This window comes from Fringilla coelebs (genome assembly GCF_963513975.1).
Source record: "Fringilla coelebs genome assembly, chromosome: 2".
NCBI classification, from domain to species: domain Eukaryota; kingdom Metazoa; phylum Chordata; class Aves; order Passeriformes; family Fringillidae; genus Fringilla; species Fringilla coelebs.
The window spans coordinates 41,404,194-41,431,605 of record NC_140029.1 but is presented as its reverse complement, the minus strand read 5'-3'; the positions used below and the strand labels follow the sequence as shown (position 1 = coordinate 41,431,605).

General features: G+C 41.9%; 1 protein-coding gene across 1 annotated transcript in view; it reads right to left on the bottom strand.

Annotated features, from left to right (window-relative positions):
* ABCC4 (ATP binding cassette subfamily C member 4 (PEL blood group)) overlaps positions 1 to 19,537 on the bottom strand; it is a 140,005-nt gene extending 120,468 nt beyond the window's left edge. The window contains exons 1-4 of the mRNA XM_084201258.1: positions 19,411 to 19,537; positions 6,201 to 6,311; positions 3,889 to 4,009; positions 3,018 to 3,242 (exon numbers count right to left, since the gene is read on the bottom strand). Coding sequence (XP_084057384.1) covers positions 3,018 to 3,242; positions 3,889 to 4,009; positions 6,201 to 6,311; positions 19,411 to 19,496 — 543 coding nt within the window. The 5' untranslated portion in view covers positions 19,497 to 19,537. The remainder of the gene's footprint in view (positions 1 to 3,017; positions 3,243 to 3,888; positions 4,010 to 6,200; positions 6,312 to 19,410) is intronic.
* Between the last annotated feature and the right edge of the window lie 7,875 nt (positions 19,538 to 27,412).

Here is a 27,412-nt window from a genome sequence, read left to right as displayed (position 1 = left end):
GCTACCTCCACACAAGCAGCAAAACCAGTTTTAATATGATTCTATGAGTCCAGTTCATTTTGACCAAGAGAGTCTCAGGAGGAACCACACAAGCATCTGAGCCAAAAGGAGGGTGCTCATCTGTGACTGATTTGTCTTTTCAGGGAAGAGGCAGGCATTCCCATCATGTGGCAATGCAGTTTCAGTATTTCTTCAATTCCCTATTGGTTTTGATTTTTTCTTTCTTTTTTTTTTTTTTTAAAGTGAAATAAGCCTTGCATTTTCCTGGCTGAATGGAAAGTGCAGTCTCAACTGCAAAGTAGCAGTTTTACTTTCATAACCAATTTTTTACCAAAAAGTCCAGTTTAGGTACCTTCCTCTTTTTGCTACAGCTGAAACATAGCCCCATATGAGCTGAGGAAAACTAATTCCATCCCAGCTAAAGTCAGTACACTGACCTCAAAGAACTTGTAAAAGCTAAGTCTTAAAAAAAATAAAACCAACAAAAACCAGTTTCCCAAAAGAAGCCTTTGATTTCAAAACATAAGATTCTGAGTCATCATGAGACAGATTTCACTTTCATTTTTGTTAGGAGTTTTCTATGTACATCACTAATACTTCTTGAGTGTTTGAATAGAGGAATTTTACAAATTAGATCTGAACTTTCCAGGAAATGAAAAATGGTCTAAAACTTAAGAATTATGAACATTTGAAGTTCTCTGTTAAGAATGCTCTCTTATCCAATTCATTTATCCTTACAAATCCAAGATTTTATTTTCTACAGCAATGAACAAACTCTTCTAAAGTGCTGGTAAATAAACACCCAAGTTTCTTTCAAAAGCCTATATGAGGTTAAAGAGAAACTATGACCTATTTATAAGCAGCACATAATGAAGGCAAATTATTAGAAAGGTTTGTCAATGTCCTGCTGTTACCTCAAAACCCTCACCCTCAGAAGTAAAAATGAGGGCTGAATAATTTTCCATTTAATCCCATCTCTAGAAATAAGGGTGCATATTACAAATATTTCTTTTCCAAGCTTCTATCCAATATCAACTCAGCAACAAACACCACCACTATATACATTTTCCATTAATTCCGTTTTGATAATCAGATTGGTAAATTAATACCTTACAGAGATGTTTATGTACAAGAAAGCATTGTGACATGCTAGAGCCAAGTTCCCAGAGGATCCTTTCCAAGGGATCAAAAGAAGAAGAGAATAAATGTGTGTATGAAAAGGAACCACCACTTAAAATGGCGACATTTTTACTCTCCTCACTTTGCTGCTTTGTCCAAAAACTTCACATGACCTACACCAGTACTGTAAGTGTTCATGTTAAGTTGATGGTACCTATGTTTAATGGTTAAAATAATGTGGATTTCTTTACATTCCAAAGAAACTGTGCAGTCCTGAGTTTTCAATTAAACTTCTTTACTGAGGTCTGAAATTGCAGGTCACTATTCCAGCAGCAGAGAAAGATGGGGCATTTTCCCTTCCAGCATTCTCAGCAGAGATTTCCTGCTTGGAAGCAGACAGGCTCACAGTTTGGGTACTGCCAACAGCTTCAGAAGAGTGAAGCAGACATTTTCAACTGTGAAACAGCATTTTGTCCTGGATGTTGATCAGCTCCTTCCTGTAAGTAAAACTCAACTTCTTTTGCTCCACTTTCCCTCTGACAGCAGGCTCAACTCCATCTGTAGTTCAGGACAGCTGTTTCTTGATCAGGACACAGAGACAGCAAAGAAACCGAGGCTCCCTGAACATCCATCCCTTCTCATATTTCACTGGTTTTAGCGGAGGGCTGCAGCACTCCCACAATAAAACCAGTAGATGGTAATAAAAAACTAACTCCCTGCCTTTAGGATTCCACTTGATTCTGAACTGTCTCCTCTGCCTGCCCCTCTCTCCCTTCCCCTTTAAACAGGAGGGATAAAGGTGAAGATGCCAAGCATCCCTGCCTGCCTGGAGGGGGAAGGAGCAGTTCCACAGAACGGCTGCCACTCCCCAAGGGAACCTGATGGATGCCCCAAGGGAGGGGAGCAGCCTCTGATCTGCAAAGGAGACAACCTGCTAGTTCTACATCACTGATGGGATAAAATAGAAATAAATCCCAGCATTAACTACAACAGGGGTGGGGGGAAACCTAGACAGCAAAGCAGTTCCCAGGAGACTGAGAGTGATGCAGCAGATGGTGACATCCAAGCACTACACCAGCCCCTGGGATCAAGCTGCAAGGCTGAGTAGCTGCCAGCATTCCCTGGGAGCTCTGTCCCTCTCCTGCTCTATGCAGACACCTCTTACAGATCCAGCATGCAACACTTCCAAGAACAATGGGGGGGGGGGGGGGGCTCCTCTCCAACAGCAGCAGGAGGAAAAAAGAGCAGATCTTCCAAGACTTTAGGGCTATTTAACACACACCTTCACTAAGCAGTCATTCAGACACCTCAGCACCAAAGAGAAAGCAAAGCCACATGCACACATCTAAGGCCTGACACATTCCCCATGCACTAGGTCTCTACTAATGAGCAACTCCAGTGGAATTGCAATCATGGACATAACAAGTAACTGCATTGGCACCGTTAGGTAGGACGTGACATACACACAAGTGATTAGGGTCTAAGAAGAAAACAGTTTTTATTCTGCGTGTTTTCTAGCTTATATACTCTTAACAAAGCGTGACCTTAAGTCATTAACTGGATCACAATAGCTTATTATTTTCATTGGTTCAAAGCAATCAGCATCAATATAATTGGCAAAAGTTTTACAGAAGTTTAATAAGGTACATATACACATCAACTTATGCACTTAGTCTACCTTACAAAAATTTTCACGTATCCCTTCTAATCTGTTTCCATGCTGACAGCCTTGTCTTCTTCTTTGCTATGGATACACTCAAAAATCATCAATTGCTATTTTTTCTATTAACTCAGCACTGCTTGCAGGCCAGCTGTCAAGCCCCCCATACTACATTTTTAAACTCCCCTAAGAGAACAGCTGTCAAACACAAAACACAGCTGTGAACAGGTTGGCTTACCTTCCGATAAATCATGTGACACATGGCCACCCTCAGCTTCATGCCAGCCCTCTGCACATGGTAGAAGTATAAGTGGTGCATGATAGCCAGAATAAGAGTACACACAGACAGAGCCCCTGCGTAGCAATATGCAAATTTCAAAGCTACCTCATCTGAGGCATCATAGTCTTCAAAAAAATTAATAATTTTTCCCAAAAAAATTGGTTGAATTATTTTGAGGGTTTCCTGAAAGAGAAAGAAGGGGGAAAAGTATTAGTCATTTCCTATCACCCTGTGCTAACCAAGTCGGTACACAGATAAACAGGAGCCAAGTACTGCTGCAAGCCATATCCTTTATTATTTTGTCTTTCTTGTGCTCTAATGTCAAGCCAATTCTTATCAACACAAAATCCAAAAGAAACATGTTCCACGTTAAAATTTAGCAGGAACTTCAAGGAGAACTCTCTCAATTACCAAAAAACCCGCTCTGATGTTATAAAAATTGCATGAATATGTATTACACTTCCATTGTTTAAAATGCCACGTGTCCTTTAGAGCCACTTACAGAGAGCAAAAAACCCTCTTTCTATTGGGCCCCCCACTCAGATACATGAAATACAGATAAGCCTTACAAAGCAAGCCAGTGGTTTGCAATGTCTCAAAAATAATGCACTGCAATGAGCTCTCTGCTCCACTTCCATAACCCTGCAGTTATGACTCAGTTTTTCAGTCTCTGCAGGGCTATAGCTCTGTTTTACCTTTCTGAGAACATTATCAGGCTCTCTGAGGAGTCCAGGATGAAGTCACCAGTACATGTCATGCAGTCTAAGTGGACAAGTTTCACATTGCGGTTAGCCAAGAAGTAGGTTCTGTGACATTTTACACCACTTACCTCAATCATTGTGAAAATTCCAAAAACTAAATAGGATTTCCAGTAACACAGAATAATGGCTTTTGTTAAATGTGGTGTTTTTCCCCTCTTTTTTGCTTTTTGCACCTCTTTATCCCAGTACCTGGCAAACAAAGGGCAAATATGTTGGAGGACAGAAGTAAAATCACAAGGCAATTACCTAGAAAAAACACTTTCAGACTAACAGCCAGATTGCCCTGATCACCTTAATAAAATCAAATCAAACAAAAGGAATTAGTCATGTCTTCTCAGTCACATAAACACTTGGTGCTTAATATTATAGGCTATTTGCTCTTGGTTAATCACAAACAACTCACCACTATTGACTATTATCACCATATCATCATATTTGCTGATGAGGAACCCTTCCTGTATCTCTTCTCCTCTCAGTTCAGACAGTCACCACTCACCTTAATTAAGAGCCTCCTATCCCATGATGTCCTGACCATGGACTAAACTGAGGCAGCACAGTGTCTTTATCTATCCATACTCCCTGTGCTTGCCCAGAGAGGTGGTGATGTCCAACCCTTTCTCATGTCTGGCCCTGTCTTTTTTCTGCCACATGCTTTGCTGAGGATTTTGCCACCCAGCACTTCACACATCTCTCTGAAGATGAGGATTCATCAGCAGAGTGGCAAAGACCTTTCCATCACCACGTGTCTGCCCACAAGCAGGACACAATCTGTCCACATAAAAACCAAAGACAGCAATAGCAAGCACAATTTTAACAAGAAAGTATCACAACTTAAGCAGACTTCTTAAAACACACTGCTGTCAGAGAAAAACCTCCCCCTCTCTTCTGAAGGCTAAGTGTTTCCTGCCAAACCTCTGACCTTGATAGTTTGAGGGGTGAAATGAGTCTAAGGCATGAATGCCAATTATTTTACAACAAAGCACAAAAGTTCAAAGCATACAGATAAGAACACTTTTTCTTTATTTTTATCCTCTTTTTTTGTTACAAGAATTACAGAGTTATTGTCTACATGCTTTGAAAACAGAAACTATGTAGGTTCTGTGGGGTTTCTTGGCTCAAGAGAAAAGACAACTTCCATAGGCAGCAATTTATGAATTATATTCTCTGCTTCTTGGTCAAGAACACTGAAGAATTAAAAACCACTCTTTTTTTTTCCTTCTACCATTTCCTGACTCATGCAAATATGTTCTTTCACTATAAAAAATAATTGGAAAAAATCCATCTTCCCTACAGCCAAGTCCCTGAACTGCTTGAAGACACAACCATGGAATTTGGCAAAGCTCTCCAGCTACAAAGACATTAAAAGCAGCAACTCCTATGAGCTTTTCACCAACACTCTTTCCTCAGTTAACTTATCCAGAGCAGGATGATGTCAGACCTGGCCATAACCTTTAGTTTCTGGATTCTTTTTGCTTCTTGAGGAGTCTATCATCCCAACCAAACCATCAGGAAAGTCCATCTGCTCTGCCTTCGGTGTAACGGCAAGAAACAGCAAGGACACACTTTCTTAATACAGAAACCACCTTTCACTAGGAGGCATCTTCTCCTCTAGATTTAGCAGAAGATTATTTGAAGACAAAAATCCTCTCTGTTGGAAGGTTCATGACAATTTATATAAATAGTAATTATCTGAAGGTATTTTCCTACTAAAATATAGATCCCCTGAGCCCATAACACTACACACCGCTACACAGTCCATGAAAAAGTACTTAAAACTAAATAAAAACACTTCCTAGATACATGCTTTTAGCTGTCCAAGGCATCCTGCCCACTCTACCAGTGAGTAGCAGATTTCCAACATACATATATTTATGTATACACATATATTTAAAGGGTCACTTAATTCAGTTTGCACTCTAAACAAACAAACAAACAAAGAAACAAACAAAAAGAAATAAAATAGAAAGCTTTTTTCTCCACTGTTATACAGAGCAATTTGAAGCTTCCACAGCTGTTTTACCACAGGCCTGAGCAGACTCAGACATTTATTAAGGACTACTACCATTACAGTTGATGAAAAGTTGTCTTTTGCAAGCAATTCTGCAGAGTGTCAAATTAATTATAAATGACATAATGGGATTTCTCTAATGCAGTTCCATTACGTATAACTTGAAAAAATCTAAAAAGCCTCTATGGTAAACAAGTTTTCTTAGTTCTTATTGCTCTAAATTCTTCAGCATTTTTAACCTTGTTAAATTTTACAATAACATCTTTTAAGTTTAGAATAGAAATAAGATTTTTTACTTTCTCCAGCATTAATACAATAAAAGAGAACAACTGTGCCTTCCAACCCAAAGTATTCTACAATTTTTCTCCTTACCACTGCAATTCCTCTCCAAGCTTCTCTGAGGAATCTTCTGGCATCACTTTATACATATCATCTTCTTCAAGCCTCCGTTTATGGCCGATAATAAATAAGGGATTCAACCACCTAGTTAAATACAAATTATTAGTGAACTGACCAGCAGACCAAAAAGAGCAATTTATTTACACAGTAATTCTTTTATCCCCTTCTTTTCCCCTCCTGAATCATTCAACATCTACACATTTCACTGCACTTTTATCTAAGAATTAAGTCAACCCTTATGTTGCAAATGGGAAAGTACTTCCCACTTCCTGGATCTCTTTAAGCCTATAACACCTTCCTCCCAGGCATCCAGACAGCCAGCATAACAACCCTTCTTAGCCCTAAGGGAATTGTTTCCTCACAGTGTTTCCTTACACTCAAGGAAAAATAGCATTCCTTTAAATATGAAGGGAAAAACCAGAACTTAACCCAACGATTAAAATATTGAAAGCTGTAAATAAAATTGTAATGCACACTAAAAGAAATTTCTCGCAACAATTTCTTTGAGGAGAAAAGTAGCTGCTGTTCAGTTGACATCTTGACAAGTATTAAAGGTCAGTAATTTAAAGACAATCACTGAAATCTAAAAATGGGAAAACAATGGATTATTATGTACCTTACTCATGAATGAAAACATAAACAGAGGCACACTGACACAGTGTGTAGGTTCAAAAAAGGAAAATAATGCCTAACAGCTCAGTGGAAAGATTGTTAAAAGCTCTGTATTTTACAAGAACACTTTGAAGATAAATTATAATGGCAGTACTGTAGATTTGTTGAAGTACACAGTATTTTGTTAGATCAAACAGGTCAACTGTCAGGGAACAGCAAGACTAGATTTTTATGCACCTGGATCCTTCAGTCTGATACACATCAGGGAACTACAAACAGTTTCAGCTGCCCTCCACAGAGCAAGGGTTGTATGGCATAAAGCACTAAAGTGACCAAGTTGTCCATGAGATGGAGAGAAAAGGAATGACACATGCAAAACAGGCATGCTTAGCGGGAACAAAGGAGTTAGGGAACTTGCAGTTTTCTATTTAGTTTGTCTCCCTGCTGAATTTGTGATATTTTGTGTCCAGGAGACGTGTATTTTGGCTCTAAGGCTTTTCCTACAAGTACTTTCTGAACTGGTTAACACCATCAAAATCAAGAAGTCAGGGATCTGTTTTGGAAAAAATACTCTTGTACTCAAGGCAAGCTGTCTGTCTGATCTCAACTGCCTGGAAAAGTTCTTTAACTGCTGCTTGGTTTATGATACTTATTTACTCCCCAACTTCACCAACACAGTTCTTAAAAGAACGTGTGGTGTGCTAGGTGAAGCGCATTATTTTCTGGAAGACCTAAGATGTGAGATTTCAAAACTGGGGTGGTTTACAGTGAGGGTATTTATTTATTCACAACCCCAACAGTGGTGATGAATACTCATCAACTTGCTCTACATTTCTTGCTGGGGCATGTTCTAATTAAACTTTGTATACACTGGCTTACAAGAAGGTTGTTGGCTAGTTTTAGAGAGGGTGGATGGGCAGGCAGAACTCTAGAGAGGAGGCTCAGAGTTTCTTCAAAGATAGCCCTGTTGTAAAAACCTTTTTCCCAGGCTCCATGGCACAACTGCAAGTAACAAATGGGATTATATAGTGTTGTTACTACACTACTTAGCATGTTAGCACAGTGTTTTCATGACTCATTCAAAAAATTAAGTCTCTATCCTTAGAGTAGCACCTTTGATGCCTAACAGCCCTTTTCAAACTCTTGGAGCGAGTACTGAAGACTTGTTTATGTGAGCTGTTAACTCCTAAATGTTACAGCTACAATTACAAGCAGAAAGGACTCGTCAGACAAGTCTGTTGCTGGGACTTTATGGTTAAATAGCATCAGGGCCCAAATCACTACAACAACTTCCCCACAAAAAGGTCCTCACAAAGGTCTCAAATACCAACTGCTCCAACCAGCGGCAGAACTTCTGCCTGGTTGGACACAAGGAATCTGCTCCACTGAAACATGTCTTCTTTGGCCTCAGTTCTTGCAGACCACAGGTGAAAAGCAGGTATGAGGCAAATAACCTCAAAGCCATTCGAATAGTTTCTGCCTGCTGGAGGAAATAGCCTCTGTTTGCTCTAGGACAAGCAGGGAAAGATCTGCAGACTTCAGCTGACTCCTGAGGTCAATACCCAGTGTTCCTTCTCTTGAAACATCAGTATTAGCCTGGGATGCATCCATGAACAAGTCACAGGTCCCCTTTCAGACACAGGCTGTAGTTCTCTTTCTCCTAACATGAGAATCAGGATGAGGCAGCCCTTTCAGGAAAATACAAAGGCTAAATCCTCCTCCCACCTACGGAAATGGTTGTGAGATTTCACTGGCTACTGCTGCCAAGGTGGTGAAAAGAAAACCGGTTCTGACATTTAGCACGGAACATAAATAGGATATTTATTACAGAATCACAGAAAGGCTGGGGTTGTGTCAGAAGGGACATCTGGAGGTCAGCTGGTCCAAACCCTTCTGCTCAAGCAGGGCCACCTGGAGCTGGTTGTCCAGGACAAGGTCCCGACAGCTTTTGAAGATCTCCACAAAGACCTCATAGCATCTCCAAGCAGCCTACGACAGTTCTCAATCACCCTCACAGCAAAGAAGTGTTTCCTGATGTTCAAGGGGAACCTCTTGTTACTCAGTTTGTGGCCCCACTGCCTCTGATCCTACTCCTGGACACCACAGGGAAGAGCCTGGCTCTGCCCACCTTCTACCCTCCCCTCAAGTATTTATTTACAATGACGATACTCCCCGTATCTTCTCCTCTCCAGAATGAACAGTTCCAGCTCCCTCAGCCTTTCCTCCCAGAAGACATGTTCCAAACCCTTAACCATTGTTGAGACCCTCTGCTGTGTTCTTTCCAGTGTGTCCTTGTCTCTCTTGTACCGGGGACCCCAGAAATGGATTCAGGGCCCAACAGTGCTGAATATAACACTTTCTGCATGCAGCAGAGCACACAGAGGAAAACAAAACGCACTTTACAAACAGACCTAAATATATAGTCTTAAAAACCAAAAACAACGCTTATAATTTTACTCAGTAGAACACCACTCCTCTACTTACACTGTTCAAAAAACCACAGGCAGGCAACAGGAAGAATAATGGCTCCTGCCGAAGGCAATTGCTCAATCCTGATGGCATTTGATTCCACACTACAGCCAAGAGCAGCACGTGCTGACCACAGATGTGCAGTCCAGTGCAAACTAACCCACTGAAAGACAACACTCTCAAGTGTACAGGACTGTAAGAGCCATCCAGTTTATCCTTGGTCCTTAAACACCCAAAACAACTTACTGATGATATGTCCATCTCCACTCAGGAGTTCTTACAGTGTGCAGTAAATCCCTTGTCCCCCCCATCTCCACACTGTACCTACAGCGTGAGTGAATTTGAAGAAGGTTTAAGGAGCAGAGAGATTATGATAGTGCAGGGTAAAAACGGCCAGAAGTCTCAAGGCTATGAGTTCCAATGAGACCTAGGGCAACTTGAGGGATTCTCCCTTTTTTCCATCAGTTAAAACCATAACACCGGAAATAGTAATATATTGCACTACAACCTATGTTAACATGAAAGAATGCAAGGAAAACCAATCCAGAGTAAGCAGGAAACTGTAGTAACTCATTTTGTGACTCATTTATTATAATGGACACATGGCAAAGACTCAGCACAAGCCAACATTTCCGTAAGGTTAGAGAAAAAATTTGTACAAAAAAACTCAAAAAAAAAATTAAAAATCACCCATTGTTGAACTTTCTGACTAGTGTCCCCCAAAACACCCATCTTCAAGAGCTACTGCTATGAAGACCTCAGGAGTAAAAAACCTTTTAACAGTATGCTGTATTAACAGAATATAGTTAAAGACCTTTAGAAGAAGGTTAAACATTTTTCTTTCCAAATGATGGTTAGTCCTTGAAGGGCTTTTATCCCAAGAATGAGGTCTTCTGCAAGCCTTAAGTACAGCGAAAAGAGTTTGAGCATCACCATTTCACTGATGCATCCTGAACTTCATGCTGGAAGGCTTACTCCCAGACAGAAGACTTAGCACATGCTCCTATTCAGTCATTAAAGTAAAAGTTTCCACCTGAATGCCACATGCAGATTATGCCCTGTGGAATTCTCTGCACTCACAGCAGAGCTGAGACCAACCTATTTCACACAGCCCGCTGTTACTCAAGTCACACATTTGTAACACAAAAACCAACCAAGCCCTTCTCTTGCCTGAAGGCTCAGTTAAATTAGAATGCTGTCACAGGGCTGCTAGAGGAGGCTGACAAATAAAGCAAAAGCCTACATAAAGAACGTCCCTGAAACCCCAACATAGCCAAAAAGAAAAACTACTCATTAGAGTGGTATGTCTTTTGTCAGAACAGAGATCAGCTAACAGATCTCTTCAAAAAGTATTAAAAACAGCTTACAAAAAAAAACAGCATTTGTTATGAAAACAGAACCTGTGCAAATTACATTATTCTTTAATAAGAAAGCTAAAATAATAACCTAAATTAAAGATATGGAGGAAATATATAGGCAGTCATGCAAACCCCTCCTCTCCCCAATGATGGGCTCAATACCAATATATTTTATTGGAAGAAAGAGAGGAACAACTGCTGGGGAAGTAAGAAATACAGAAGGACGTTGTGATTCTTTCTGGAGAAGCTATTCAACTTAAATAAAAACAGGACTCCTTAGTAACTGTCTTTATTTTCCCAGGCACCTTCCTGTTCACTAGGAATTTTGAAAAAAAATTTTTTCCTACATATTGCTTCATTTTAGTTACTTTTTCAGAACACAGGGTTCACATGATGCCTTTCAAAGAGCTTAGCCCAAATTCTTCCTAGCGTGACCTACGCATAAAAATGTGAGAGAATCTGTAAGAATCCTGAGTACCTTGTGTTCTGCTGGGAATGCCTCTGTTCTATCAAAACGATTAGCTGATCAAAGACACCAGTCTGGAAACATGCCCAGAGTAAGTCCCTGGTACTGCCAGAATACTGATGTCACTTGGAATAAAGATTAAAAAAATAAATTAAAAAATCACCCTATAACCTGGTGCAAACCCAGAGACAGCCAGCTGCGAAACAGTAAATCACCGTTCTGACCCCAAAAAGCTTTTCACCTCTGCAGCAGTATCTTGGGCACTGATAAAAAAAGAAAGTGATTCATTTCTGAACCAGCAGATACACAAAGACCACAATATAAACATTCACTTCCTGCATTTCCCTACTCCTGGGCCCTGACATTACACACCCTTTAAGATTACAACACAGTCAACCAGCCACAATTTACTTGGTTGCTCGGGAAAAGTCCAATTTTTACCAATTGTTATGAGAGCAACTCCACCAAGATATTGGAAAGCTTCTAAGATTGCAGAAAAAGCTAAGGCAGTGTTTGCTTACCCTCCTAAGAGAAGTCAGCCCCTTATTCAAAGACAGCATGAAAGAGAAAGAGACTCTGCTATCCAAAAGGCAGCATCATTAAGGCTAGTCATGCTACTCTGCTTCATACATGAAATAAAATTTCCTAAACAAGAAAGCTTGTAAATTAGATTTCCTATCATCCCAAAATAATTTCCTATCAGCCAAGGAAGAAATACATAACAGATATGTATATGACACTAATAGCAGTGTCCAGCTCAAATGGTTCACTAACACAGGATGGGACCTGCTGTACCTCTGGGATTGTATCATGCCCTGCTTGTAAATACTCAAAAAAATACCATTCTCACACTGCAGAGCAGGCTTGCAGAGCTTTCTAGAAACCCAAGCATACATTACAAGTTCTTCATTAACGGATAAAGTCTGCCAAAAAACATCAGCCAAGAAGCATTTGCAATTACATTACAAAGCTGAGACAAATAAAAAATGTCCTAAGATCAAAGAATGTGCCTGTAAGGGCCCTGGGTGCACTCACAATTCTCAATTGCCTTGACCAGCCCCACAACAATCACCCCATAGACAGTCACTTGTATATTACAGTACCTTCCTCTGCAGAAGTGCAAAATTTCTTTCTCACCAGTTTCACAAGAGCTCTTGCTTTATCACAGGACAAGTCAGAAAAATCAGACTACACAAACTGCTTGCCTGATTAGGGAAATATTTTCTTTATTTGTAATAATAAGCAGAAGTTTAATTTCTGGATAATTTTACAGCACCCAGTCAAAGCCACGTTCAGTATGCTCTCATCAACTAATTCCTTTAAGAGGTGGTTTACAAACTGCATTTTCACCATTCCTCTTAAGCTTATTTGTGCATTACATTACAAGCATCACCTGTTTATACTCAATGTCCAGTTATTTTTAAAGAGTTGCACAGGAGAGTCTTTGTTTACTGAAATTCTTCCATAACACTAGGATTATGTCTCCCTTGAGCAGCTTGGAAGCACTACTTCAACTAAGCTGCAAAGTAACACTTTTTTTTTTTTTCCTTTAATCACCAACTTTGGTGATGGCTTTTTTGATAAAATAAATGGGGTTTCCTCACAGGCCATTTGGATAATAATACAAATTGCTTATTCTCCCTGGTGCATGCAGGAGTCTGCCTGCCTCACTGTACTGGTCATTACCCACCTTTGTGATCTGACACTCGACACCAGCAGTGCAATTCAGCACTGCTATGTGCTTGCTCTCAGTCCAGAGGATCACCACTGGATGTTCTGGGTGTCCTTCAGAAAGAAGGACACACACACACCGAGTCTCCAGAGTTATTCTGTAAGAATTCATAGACACCCTAGCAACAGTCTGTAGTCATCATGTGATTTTTTTTAACCTCTGCATTCCATATGTTTATCCATTCTCATTAGTAAGCTGCCTTCTCCCACCTCCCCTTACAAAGGCAGTTGTCTACAAGTAATAAAGTAAACAGAGCAAGTCTGGAATTTCTTCAGATGCTTTTCAACCGTGTTTTGGTTGCAACTTCCCTCCCCAGCTTAATGTGGATTAAAGAGCAGCTTTTCTCATTGCTTACAGAAGGAAAAAATAGGAATACAATGAAATTACTTCAAAGCCATATTAACTCAAAAACGCCCTTCAGGCTTCCAGTTTCAATACCAACTGTATTAACCTTTGATACCCAGCTCCATCTCATCTTCCAAGCTGCTGCTTTTTCCAGAGCACAGTGTGAGCAGCTAAGCTGCTGAACACCCACTTTCTGATGCTGACAGTAACACAACTGGTATCTGACTACATTTATTGCAGGCTGTTTTCATACTGTTTATCAGCCAGGTACAGAATTACCTTATTAATCTAGCACACTTCCCAGTATTTCAGACAGCAAGAAGAAGCACAGACATGGCAAGAAGAAGGGGGGAGCATACTGCAAACCAACATTTTCTGCAAGCTGAGAAGCAGGGAAGAGAGGAGTGGCATCACCTGTACCTGTGGCATTTCAAAGACTATCATTAAAATATCAATTCCAATCCCAGCAACCACAGGCTGAGAAAAATACCAAAGTACCAAAGATTTGATGTAAAAGTCTGAAGACTGTGACTTATAAAAATAAACTTCAGTAGTTACTCATTAAAGAAGGACCTAATGATGGGAATTTCTGTATTAACATCCTTTCTGACAAGCAATGGAAATAGGGAGAATTAAAATGACCTGTGAGTTCCCACAGTTATTACAAGTGGTAATAACGGTGCCAGGGATACAAAACAAATAACATAAAATAGATGACTGGTCTTTTTTTGGGAGTGGAAAACCTTCCACTCCCAAAATCTAATTGGGTTATCTCCCTCCTCCACTCTATATATGGCCTAGTTTTCTAGCAGCAGGATAGGGAAATTATTTTTGGAAAAGAAGACACCGTGACAATCTTAATTTTGAAGTTTTGCAGGAATTAGAAGACATTTTCTCTCATAAATGATACAGCAGGCTTTACATAAGCATTCCAAAGGCAAATAGTCCGTGTTTCATTATACTCTTAACAGTTCATCTAACTGCATATCTAAGCACAGATATTTAAAGTAGATAGAAAATGCTAACACTTCAACAGTTTATACACACTTGTTGTAATCCATACAATCTATTTAGCACTCTTTATCCACATATTTTAACTTTACTAGCTCATAAACAATAATTTTCAAGTATTTCCTTTTGCATAATACAGACATCTCACAAATAAACACACAAAACTTATAAATTATTGCAGTAGCTCAGGAGAACAAATGATTCAAATTTGACAGCAGGACATTAAATAACTGATAAATGAACAAACAAGACATTATCTTTCAAAACAGTTGTATGTATGATCCTCAGTCTTTCTTCATCCAGGAGAAAAAGAGAAGCAAGTGTGATTTCCATCTCAGGGTACAGAAAATGTGTTTTCTGTTTATCTATACTGAAAATGCTTACATATTTCTTCAGAGTTTCTTACAGTACCACAACTGTCCTGCACCAGCAGGTGAATAAATGAACTTAGCTACCTCAGAGGTCTTTATAAAATGGCATTACACATGATTTCAGGCCTTGACCACGGGAATTCACTAAATATCAGCAAGATCCCAGGCAAGTCACAAAGCCTGATATTTTCATGTTAAGTAAATGTAAAATCCTCACAGTCCAATCTGTTCACTGACAAAGTAAAGAACACAAACCAATTTTATTGGTGGCACTACTGGAGTCCAGCTGAAATACCCAAGAACAAAGATGAATTCTTTCCATAACTTCTTTCAACGCAAGGCAAGAAACACTTGAGAACAGATAAGCAGGCAATACTTAGGCTGCCTGAGAAATCTAGTGAAATCAGTCAGTGGCCTTTCCAATCCTAAACCACAGGGTGAGAGAGGAGGAGAAGTTAAATAAGGTGTGTAGCTATTTACACTTCTACAAGCGAAATCTGCGACATGACTACATTTGGTTGGACAAGCAGCTACATACTGCACAGTCCTCACTCAAAATCCTGGGACTTACATGTCTTACCCCATTCAACTCACACTTAAACCCAAAAATTGTTTTTTACTCTTTTCTCCCACTGCACTTCACATCAGACTGATGAAGAAGACTTAGTGGTTTTGTCATTCTCCTCCCCAAAGTACACATGCAATAAGTAAAAACAGTGCTGCCAGACACTAACAGGTAATGATAAACCACTGACTTATTCCTTGGAGTAACAACTCTGTAGATGCCTTGCTGCAAGTTTTCAGACTACATTTTAATGCTGTTATTGTAATGGCAATTACCACATGTCAAGTCATGATGTGAAAAGGCATCTAGCCTGAGGATGATGACAATGTTCAGTGTTCCAAAACACTCAAAGACTTGTCACAGTCATGGTGACTCTGTGACAGATAAGTAATTACTGTTATTGCTAAAATGATGTTAAAAATTTGTATGAAATCTAGAAGAACTTTAACTTCTTTTACTTCTCTGCACAAAAAAATGCTGGATACTCTTTCCAGAGTGTTTCAGCTTGCCCTCCTTCTCATATTGTTAACAGCATAAAAGTTATCGAGTCTCTCAAAAATTTAATCATACCCTATGTTTGGCAACTTTCCACTGAAGTGGATTTGATGTCCAAACAGCAGAAGGCATAAAAATTCAACTGCTAGATAGAAAAAACATATTTAGTAACTCACGGGAACAAGTGCTCTGAGCAAATAAAGATATGCTTCCTACTTAATGAACATGCAAGATCAAGGATGGGTTAATAGGCAGAAATGAGAAATATTCTTACTCTCTTAAGTTATTAATTTAATAATCCCCACCACCCACATCAGAAAAAAAAAAGATGCAAAAAGTGCTATTCTCAACTGCATGGGGGCCTATAAGGCTTTTTCGATTCCTAAGCTTTCTACAACTGAATAGCTGTTTAAACATGAAAAACACAGCTGAATTCTCTCTTCCTTGCACAAACCTTAAAAAGAAAGCAAACCCTCCTATCCATCCTTCAGAGTCCTCATTCTCACCAGCAAACTAAGCCAGCAATAAAAAAAAAACCAACAAACTAACAACACAGATGAAGTAAATCAGAAATACAAGCACTCCAAACTATAAATTAAATACCAGCCAGGGCTTTGAAAAGTTTGGTGGGCATGGAAATTGTGACTCTTGAAAGTCAGGAGTTACAATAATACCTGAAACATCCAGAAGGCCAATTTGGGCTTTGATAAACCTCTGTTAATATAGCTAATTCAGTGAAAGACACAGAAAACAACAATATTTTGCAACTGCCCAGATCTTCACACTTCTGTCATGAATAGTTTTCATTCTTGTAACATTGCACAAGGGACGCATTATAAAAGTAACAATATTAACACAGAATCCAGATGCTCCTCTTTCCCATGAATGTACTGCTGGAGTGTTTAACGTTCATCAAGCTCATACTTGCTAAAGTCACAACCCAAAATCAAGAAGACAAGCTTCAAACAATGGAAGAAGAATGTCTCTTCAGCCTACACACTCATTACCTGAGATTTATAACTCAATGAAAACATGACTTTTTTTCTCCCATGAGTTTGATCCTGTTTGCACAGGCAATCATGTAGGCTTTTATTTTGTACCACTGGCAACAAATGGGAGGGTGGTTCCCCACAAAGGCAAAACTGAACTTTTGAAGACAAATACAAACAAAATAAAAACAAGAAGGACCTTTGCCCAAGCAGCAAAGGGCTGCTTCCAATGCCATATTTTTACCCTCATTGACAACAAGCAGCCAATACCTGAAATGTAGAGAGCAGAGCAGGCACACAACCACAGGGAGGGGGCTGCTACTACTCACAGGATGGCCTTCCTCAGGCACTTCCCCAGCTCTCCAGATGAAAACATCTCACCATGTCCTGTGTGAGACATCAGCTAAAATGAAGCAGTACTCGCACAGCTGAGAGATGCTACGCTCACTGTAGAAAGGGAGAGTAATTCTTAGAGTTACCCTTAGTTTTATAGCTAAATGAGAGGGTGTTTGAACAGTTCCCGGATTTTATGCAAAACTGTATTAACTTGCAGAAAACTGACAGGCACTGCTTATTCAATTTTACCCAACTCAACTTTGAGCCTCCTCTTCTCCAGGCTGAACAGTGGAGAACAGTGAAGGTATCATTTCAGCTGAAATTTACATCTAGAAAACACTAATGCTTGTTGACTAATATACCGATGTTAGTTGTGATCACACGCACCACAGGTAAGAGACGAAACTTCAGAAGCCTATTTACACTGCTGTGAATTACACTGCTATAAAAGCCTGAGAAACAGGACACTGGGCAAATTCTAAAGCTTTACATGCTCACTAAACCCTTTTCCAAAGCAGAAACCCTGTGGCTGTACACCACCATCTAACTGTGAAGTCTCAAGTCCCAGTTGATCTCTGGACTTTGAGCAGACCTGTCATCCCCCAAGCACAGCCTTCCACCTATATTTCCCTTTGCAAAGTAAGAACCTAAAAACACCTCTGGGGTGAAAGGAGCCTTTCAGGTGCCTGCCTAAAACTCGGGAAATTTAAGGCACTTCACTGTTGCCGTTGCTTCTCTGCAATACATGCAGAGTGATACAGAAGGCCTAAAAGAAGAATGGCACAAGCAGTCAGAAAGCTGGCTATGAGCACTGCATGCTTCTTTTTCACATCTAGCTGGGTTGGTTTTGGCAGAACTACCAGTAACACCACAAGATTCCAGCAAGGGAAAGGGAACAGACCAAAAGCAGTCCTGGAATGCTACATGGCCAACTTAGGTTCATCCCATTCTTCTTGGATTTCACAACAAAGCTGTTTCCAACATAGGCATCCCGGGCATTAAAGTAAAAGTCAAAATGCCGAACACAGGGAGTTCTGCACAAGCATACAAGCTGCCTTTTTATTATTACTTATTAATTTTCTTTCTTTTTGCACATAGTACCTCTGAGGACATATCCTTGACTGAAAAACATGTTTCATTAAAATTTGTCAGGGTTTTTTAAATCCCCCTACCTTCCAAAGGGGGACTTCTGCACCTGCTCAGAGCTGCTTATAGAATCAAAGAGTATTTTATTTGTGTTTCAGAGGCTTCCAAAAAAAGAGCTTCACCTGCCATGCCCTCCCTTCCTTCCCCCTCCTCCACCAGACGTGCACCCTGGTTCAGGCTGCAGCAGGTGAAGCAGGATGAGAGCTTTCTCTAGGAGTGCTCTTCCGAATGGGATCTGCTATCGAACAGGCTCGGTGTTCTCTCGTTTTACTTTGTACATGCTTTCCTACTACAGTTCAAAGCAACTAAAATGTTGAGCTGCAATTCCCCACCTCTGAGTACAGATATATACCCAAGCCGAGGTCCCCACTAGTAAGAGACCAAGCTCTAACTCTGGACGGGTAGCCGTAAAGTTTGTGGTAACACCTCCAGCCTTCGCTCCGGGAGACCCCAAGCCCCTGCGGAGCGGCGGCAGCAGATGCGCGGGTGAGAGCAGCCAGGATGCCGCCCAGCCATCCCTTACACCAGGGAGTTACCACGCAGCCATGCGGGCCAGAAAGCACCTCACTGCTGCAGGGCAAAGCCTCACGCCGAAGGTGAGCCCAGCACGCCTCGCCGGGATGAGCAATCCCTGCCCGCGACCCGTTATTCAAACGGGGAAGCAGAACAATGCCTGGGAGTATTGCAGCCCTGCACCCAGTCCCGGGCACGGCTACCCGGGCCAGGAAGCAGAACACGCTCCCGTCCTCCCCGCAGCTACCGAGGGAACCGAACACGTGTTCGGAGGGGGGGGCGACGGGGCCGCGCTCGGCGCCGCCCGCCCGGCTGAGCGCTGCCCGAGACAGGCAGGCCCCCGGCTGCGCCGTGCCCAGACCGCAGCCGGGGATTATCGCGGGCCGCCGGGTTCACCCCAGGAGACCTCAGCCCACCTGCGAGCCGGGGCAGCCCCGGCCAGCAGCGCAGACAGCCGGGCCCGCGGGGGCGGGCGGCAAGTCGCGCCCGAGCCGCCCCTGCACAGTCACTGCCGGCAGCCGACGGCGCAGCGGGGCAGCGCCAGCCGCCGCTTCCCTTCCCCGCTCGCCGCCTCCCGCCCGCAGCCGGCGCGCCCGCACGCTCCGGGAGCCGCGCTCAAGTGCGAGCCGGGCACCTTTAGCCGGGGCTCGGCACTCCTGAGCGGCCGCGCGAGGTGAAGGCAGCGGCGCTATGCCCGGCGCCTTCCTCGCCGGCGGGCAGCCCGGCGCCGTGCCTCCGGCGCTGCCCTTCCCCCTGCCCTCGCCCGGGCGCTCACCAGAAAAAGAGCCGGGAGCAGAGGTTGGCATCCTGCAGCGGGTTAGGCTTCTCCTCGCGGGGCACCGGCTCCATGCCGCCCGCCATGCCGCCCCGACCCGCCCGGCGTGCGGCGAGGGCGCAGGACCACGAGCGACTTCCACGGCTGGAAGGCACCGCCGCTCTGCCGCCGGCCGGCGCTGTTTCCGGGAAAGCCGGCACCCCCGCCTCGGCCCTCCTCCTCCTCCTCTTCCTCCTCCTCCTCCTCCTCCTGCCGGCCGCCGCAAGACGCCTCCTGCCGGCCCGGCTTCCCCGCGGAGCCGGAGAGGTGCCGGGCAGCGCCGGGAGCCGCTCCGCTGGGCCGAGCCTCCGCCGGGGCGCTCTGCTCCGCTCGCCCCGGTTTCGCGCCTGTGCTCGCCCCTTGCTGATGGAAAGCATCTCCTCGGTGCAGCGCCAAGCGAGGTGCCCACCCGGCTTTTTTTGGACAGAAAAATCGGCCGCGAGTCAGGGTCAAGTCAGGCTTAGCGGGACCAAACGCCGTCAGAAACGCTTGCTGTCAGCGCTCCTTCCCAGATGTTGCATATTCTTTTATTAGAAATCGAAAACCAAACCAGAAGAACGATGTTTAGGAGAAGTTGGAGATACATAATAAAGGAGCTAATTAATTTCAGGACGTGGTGCATCACTGAAATTGGCAGTTCTCAAAGGTTCAGCAAGTGATCCCCAAACTCCTCTCTAGTCATGTCAGCCATGACCTGCCAAAGGGACCGTGATAAAAAGGAGTAGTGAAAACTGCAAGGAAAACAGAAAATACAGGACATGTGCCTGAAGTAACCAAAGAACTGTTAATCTCTGTGGCAGAATGATTCCCTGCCATGTTGTTATTTCTCTGCAGTCTCTAAAATCCAGGATGGCTGAGGTTGCAAGAGACCTCTGGAGGTCAGCTGGTCCAACCCCTGCTGCTTAAGTGCCATGCCCCGGCAGCTTCTGAGTATGTCCAAGGATGGAGACTCCACAACCTCTCTGGGCAACCTATGCTCGTGCTCAGTCCCCCCCCACAATGAAGAAGTGTTTCCTGGTGTTTGGATGGAACCTGCTGTGTTTCAGCTTGTTCCTATTGCTCCTGGTCCTGTCACTGGGCACTACAGAGCAGAACCTGGCTCTGTCCTCTTTTCATCAGTGTACACACTAATGAGACCCCTCTGAGCCTTGTCTTCTCCAGGTTAAGCAGCCTGGTCTTCTCCCTCTCAGGCTGAACAGCTCTCTCAGCCTTTCCTCGTAGGAAAGGTAACTAGAGTCCCTTCATCATCCTTGTGACCTTTCACTGCAGTGTCTCCTGTATGTCCATGTCCCTCTTGGACTGGGGAGCCCAGAACTGAATGCAGGACTCCAGGGGTGGCCTCACTTCTGAGTAGAGAGTAAAGATCACCTCTTTCAACCAGCTGGTAAATACTCATTCTAATGCATCCTAGCATATCATAATCTTCTTTGCCACAAGGATACATTGCTGGCTTATGTTCAACTTGCTGTCCACCAGGATCCCAAGCTGGGGTGGCCCCCAGCCCATCCTGATGCCTGGGATGGTTTCTCCCTGGGTGCAGGACTTTGCACTTAGTTTTTCGAACTTCATGAGGTTCCTGTCAGCCCATTTCTCCAGCCTGTTGAGGTCCCTCTGGATGGCAGCACAAGTCTGTGGAGTGTTATCTGTCACTGATCAGCCACTCCTCCCAGTTATGTTGTCACCGTCCCTGGTGGTCTTTAAGGAAAGACTGGATGTGGCCCTTGATTCCACTCCTAGTTGACAAAGTAGTGTTGAGCCATAGGTTGGACTCAATTGTGTCAGAGGTCCAGCTTAATGGATCTGTGATTCTGTGATCATCAGTAAGCTTGCTGAGGCAGCCCTGTGCTTCATACAGATCATTTATGAAGGTGTCAGATAGCTTTGGACCTAATGTTAACACCTGACTTCCAACTCAATTTTGAGCAACTAATCACAACCCTGATCTCCTAGATTCCTGACCAACTCTAAGCCAGCCACAAAACAAACACAATTCTTATGTTCTGTGTATTCATTTCATGTCCCCAGGAGCAACCAACACTATCTCTTCCTGCTTAAATGTATTGACAGTGAAACTATTGACAGGGGTGGCATCTGACTTTGATTATACACATCAGAGTTGACATGCTGAGATAAATGAGGGTTGAGGCTACGCTACATTATTGAATAAATAGCATCAGTTCATGCTTGAAGGAATGTCATAACCATGTGTCAGACAAATCCAGCTTGAGCTTGCTGTCAATGAGCACTGATGGGGCTGGAAACAGCCTGCACTGCTTGAGCATAGACGATGTGCCACAGAATTTCATGAACAGTAAGTAGTACACCTGTCAACAGCTTTCTCTAGATCCTCCCAGACAAAAACAAGGGGAAGAACTTGTGGAAAGGATGCAGTAGTTTGAAAGGGCAGGCTTTAGCAAAATAGTCCCTATATATTCTAGAACCTGGATAATAAATTTAAAAAACCTCACAAAATTTGTGAAGAAAAGCTCTGCCCATCAGCAAAATTTGACAGGTTTAGATTTCTGTGAGACAAATTTGTCTAACTAGATACTCATGAGTGAATTAAAAGGTATGACAGCAGCTTTGTGAAGTAGTTGTGCAATGAAATATCACCCAAACATTTCTTAGTTTGGGGAAGGAAGTAGTAGACTAGTCATGAACAAGTAATTGATTTTCAGAATGCAGGTCAAAGTATTAAAGCAAAATATTAAAATAACCTTTTTTTTCAGTATTATTGTGATGATGGGAAAAGGACAAAAAGCAATCCTCAAGAAATAAATTTTTCAGTTGCCATCATTATGACTGATGAATGCTGACACCACTTAATTTTGAAATACATATTAGTGTTTACTCCTAAATCCAAAACAAAACACTTGCAAAAAAGTTTTGGAGAAGAAAAAACTAAAATGGAAAGGGAAAATAACATTTAATAAAATAAATCCTGAAAGCCAGATTAACCTGTAATTCCATCTGCTGGGTGTGCAATTAGAAGCTAATGCAGGAATAAAAAAGTGTGAAACAATTGGGCAAAGAAGTGCCCACAAAAGCCTGAGACTGCCCATGGAGAGGGAAGGGAAGGGGAAAGAGCACAGTAATGAATTTAATAATCCTCTTTTTATTTTAGGAGTCAAAAAAAGCAACTGCCAATTTATGCATTCAACATTTTGCTATGGCAACACTATTTTCATGTGGAGAGAACAAGATATGTAACAAACTAATGAGAGTGTGACTTCATAAATCTAAATTATCATAGCCATAAGGATAATGATCTAGCAAAGCCAACTATTCAAATAGGGCAATAGCCAAAGTAAAGCAGTGGCAACTGAGTTAAACTTGTTATGCATATACATTGTTCTGGGGAAATAAATTCAGATCACAGGGGATGTCACAAATGTGCAAACACATGAGAATCACTATTTATTCAGTGCACAAGAAAGACAGTAATCACTAAGTAAGCATTTTATCATGTGTGGCCTTATGCCTTCTTTACTGTTATTTCACTTTGAATACAGTCAGATTAGTAAGTTTCTCCATCTGCATTTTTAGGGCCCTTACCATCAGGGAGTTCATAGACATCCACTTCTCTCAAAACCCTTCCAGTGATATCCAGATGGCAAATAAAACGTGGCTCTTGAGGTGAAATGTAGGCACTGATGCCTGTAATGCAAAAGGAACCTAAAGCTTTGTCTTTTGGGGGATGTAGCACTATAACCTTTCCCTTTCAAGCAAGCAACCATTGATTTCTGGGCTGAAGAGTTCTTCCTTATCATATCCCAGTGCTTTGAGATGAGCACCTAGAAAACCAAGAAGTTGTGGATGAGTGTGTTTGAAGTCTGTATAAAAGATTTGCTGAGTACTATGTGGTATTTCTGAGGCAGTATTAGGGACAGAATGAAATTCAAAGCTGTTTGAAAGATGTTGGAGGGATTAGTGTTCCAAAGGCAAGCTATGATAGCAGAATGAGAAGGCTTTGCATTGTTTGTGTTTAATGTTTTTGACTGAAGCCAGGCAGAAGGGCAAGACCATATGCCTGCCTAACAGCCCAAACAGGCAGTGTTGTATCCCACCACGCTGCTGGCAGGAAAGCAGGCTGTCCCACTGGCTGACAGCCCAGCTTGTCACTACCCAGTGGCCTGACTCATCATCTGGCTGATGTATCCACTGGGGAATGGTGCTTGTGCTTCTGCAGTACAGACATATTGGCCTGTTCTCCTTTAGCTGCAGTGTGGAAATGGCAGTGCTGCAGAACCAGGCTGTAATTCTGCTATTTCAGCCTCATCATCAGTGTCAACAGTCTTCCTTGGATGCCTTTCCTATTTCAGTCAATGTAATGCCAACAGTCTTCCTTGGATGCCTTTCCTATTTCTTCTTGTTACCCCACTAGCCCTTTCTATTTTCCCTGTATCTTCTTCTACATCCTTATATCAATCTTCTACATGCCAATTTATGCTAATTCATTCTCCTTAAATTATGGTGCAAATCAGGTGCCTACACATAGGTGCCCACTTACATTTTAGAGAAAATAGGATATTCCATGCAGCCACAAGTTACCACTGCAGAAGTTTTCAGCCTTCCTTTAATGGTGCTTTACCTGCCAATCCCATGGTGATGTCTCTGATGCCTTATAGCTGGCTGTAGTTGCAGATATACTTATTTGCCTTACACAAAACTGAGTTAAAATCATTTCTCTATAGCAAATAGTTTCTGTTGATTACCTGCTAAGATAAGATTCAGACCAGTTACTTTCTATTAAATTGAACATTTGTTGCAGTAGAAAAGTATCAGAAATAGTTGTACTGAAGTTAAACTTGTCTCACCTACCAGCTGTTCAGTTGCCCCTAACAATTTCATCTCTTGTACTTCATGCACTTTGAGACTGATATTTTTGTAGGATGACTTGGATGAGGTTGCAGCAGGTCTTCAGCAGCAGCTCCCTGTGCTAGTAGTGAAAACACAGACTTAGGTATTTACAATATTGCTGTCCTGAGCTACATAGCCTGCTCTTCTCCATTAGCAGCTAAGAGCTCATTTCACTCTTCTACTCTCACCAAGTAACAGACATTAATCTTCCTGCTTTTCTATTCATTACATTTTCAAGCCTTCTGTTTTTTGAACCACATTTATAATATTGATAATACAGTTTCTGAAGAGCAAATTCTTTCTTTACATTCTGTATGAGCTGTTGTCTTACAGCAAATCTTGCCCTTTCTTTGCCTCCTTCCTATCCTGATCTCTTGGTTTTCTAGCTTAATACTAATGCACACAGCCAGGGATAATCCCCAAGCAACGGTGAATTACAGTAACAAAAAAAATAAATTCAAGTAGTTCCAGGGCAGAGGTGAGTCAGCAAACAAAAACCAACCTGCTGCAATTATTGTGCAGACTGTGACTGATGGCCTAGGGAAATGAAGACTTCCATCCCTGACTTTTAGAAACAAGATTGCTTCTGCAAGGAGCAGGGAGTTGGACTCAATTATCTTGTGGGTTCCTTCCAGCTTGAGATATTCTATGATTCAATGATTCTATAATCTCTCTCATGATGTTTGCTCAGCCTAGACAACCTAGTCTGAGAGTAGGGAGTGGATTGACTGACCTTCTGACTTCTGTGCTTTCTGTGAATGTCAGTGTCTGTGGACTCACTTGACTGGGCAAGATTGCCAGGGTGTTACCATGATGTCCAGAAAATGGAGGGAAAAACTCCTTTTTAAAACCTCATCTCAGCCTGGAGGTGAATGGTTCATTTCAGTTCATGTAGATCTGATCCTAGCAATACTGTGCTCTTGCTATATGGATGAGGATCTTATGCCTAAGAGTTTTGTCTTGATTTTCTAAAGAAAAATTTGGGGCACAGAACACTTGTAAAACATAGAACTCAAATGGCTTTGATAAGAAAGCTCTATTTTCAAAAGTGACTGTGAAGACATGTGACAAACTACCAGCAAATAACATTCTTTGACTTGACTGAGTAACATCTGTGCTTCTTTCAATGCTTTTCTTGATTACAACATCCTTTTGCATTTTCCATGTTTATTTATATAAATGCATTTTCCATTGCATGTTCTCTTTCATTTGTTGTTAACCTAAATGGGCAAAAGAGAGAGGAGAGACGTCAGAAGTGGAAGCATGGGTGTTCTCCTTTATCTTAAGAAGGAAAAGGCAAATTGTGAGCACTCACAAATTTATAAGCTACAGAGCAAAGTGATCAGCAGCTCCACCATTACAGCCCAGATATTTCTGGTTTTCTTGAAGCCACTCTATTTACACGCTAAAATCAGAAAAAAGACATTGTACAGGTGGTCAAACAAAACAAAAGTGTCTTTACAGAAGAATTCTTTTTCTTCCTAGCAATAGCATGAGTAAGCAGCAAGCTCCAGAGGGAGAGACATGTAGGTCACTTTTCAGAATGAAACATCACTGTCAAGATCATCTGGATCCTGATTGTATTTCATTTGTCACTGCCAGACTGAAGTGTAATAAAATTATTTTTGGCGATAGCAAGGGGACAGAAGACAACGCAGAAAAACATCATTAATTACTACATAGAAATTTTTTCTTTCTATAACACAGAGTCACAGAAAACCTTACTTAAATTGAGTGGCAATTTTCCCTATTAAATTGAGTGGCTTCCCCTTAAATTGAGTGGCTTTTTCCCTATTGGGGGTTACCAACTATGATGGGATTTTGGACATGATTAAAGTAACTTCTCTTGTAATAAGGCAAGACTTGTAACCTCACAATAGAAACTGCATATGTTGTCAGTAGACATCCTCAGTCTATACACTTTATTCAAATATGAATGAACCTAAAAGATATGATAACTGTTTTTTCACCTTTTCTGAGATGCCTTGGGAGTATTTGCTGCCACCAATGGACTAACTGAAAGCCTGATGTCATCCAGCATCCTGGATGAAGATGAACAAAAGCTAGAATACTGCTGAGTAATATTTAGAGATCATAAAATCAGGTAAGTTTCAATAGGAAAGGAAACATACTGCGCACTTGATTTCTAACTTTGATAGGAACCTTACAAGGCAAAGTGAAATGCAAGTCTGTATGTGTGTACACCATTAAATTTGAAAACAGAAAGCATAGAAAGTGACCAGACATTCTAACAAGATGCTAAGGACAGGAAAGTAAAAAAAAAAAAAGAAATATCTTAAAATTATAATTTCAAAAATTTGCAATTTTTTCTTTATTTTTCTGCTGAGAAAGGAGAGGATAGTTTACTCAATTTTCAATACTTTCCTGGAAAGCTAGTACACATGAAAAGAAGAAAAGGCAATCCTGTTCTAAAATAAATAATCTAAGGCCAGCAGAGACATCTTCAATGGATGTCAGGTCACGTCTGACCTGGGTGTGAGGTGCTCCCCAGCAAATGTAGACCATGGAATCAGAACACAAACCGTGTAAAATGACTGCAAGCATAGTTACTGACCAACACAGCCCTGACCAACACAGTCTGTCAACACTGTTATCACCTGGCCTTCCTTAGCTCTTGGCTCTTTCACCAGGGTCTAGCACACATAGGTCCAAGGCCTGACTTTTTGGCTGGGTCACACAGAGTTCCCACTTTTCCTGGGGCACTCACAGTTTGAGAAGTAACAAAAGTTTCTCTGACATTTCTGGGCACAGCTGTCAGGAGAACACCAATTACCAACACAGAACTCCCAAAAGGCAATTTTTTTGTCCACATATTCTTGGCCTCCTCAATCCTATCCACACACCACTGGGCGTGGCCCTTATGCCTTAATTATTTCTTGGCAGCCTGACACTTCTCTGGGTTATTTCAAGCGCAGGTGGGCTGCATACCAGGAATGCATTTTGTGAGTCAGAGTTTTACAAGATTTCTAATATAATAATTGGTGCTAAAATCTTCCTTTATCTGGTAAATTTAAGCCCAAACACTATGAAGTGTTGGAGAAAAGAAAGCTTAGGGAAGACCTTATAGCTCTCCACAACTACC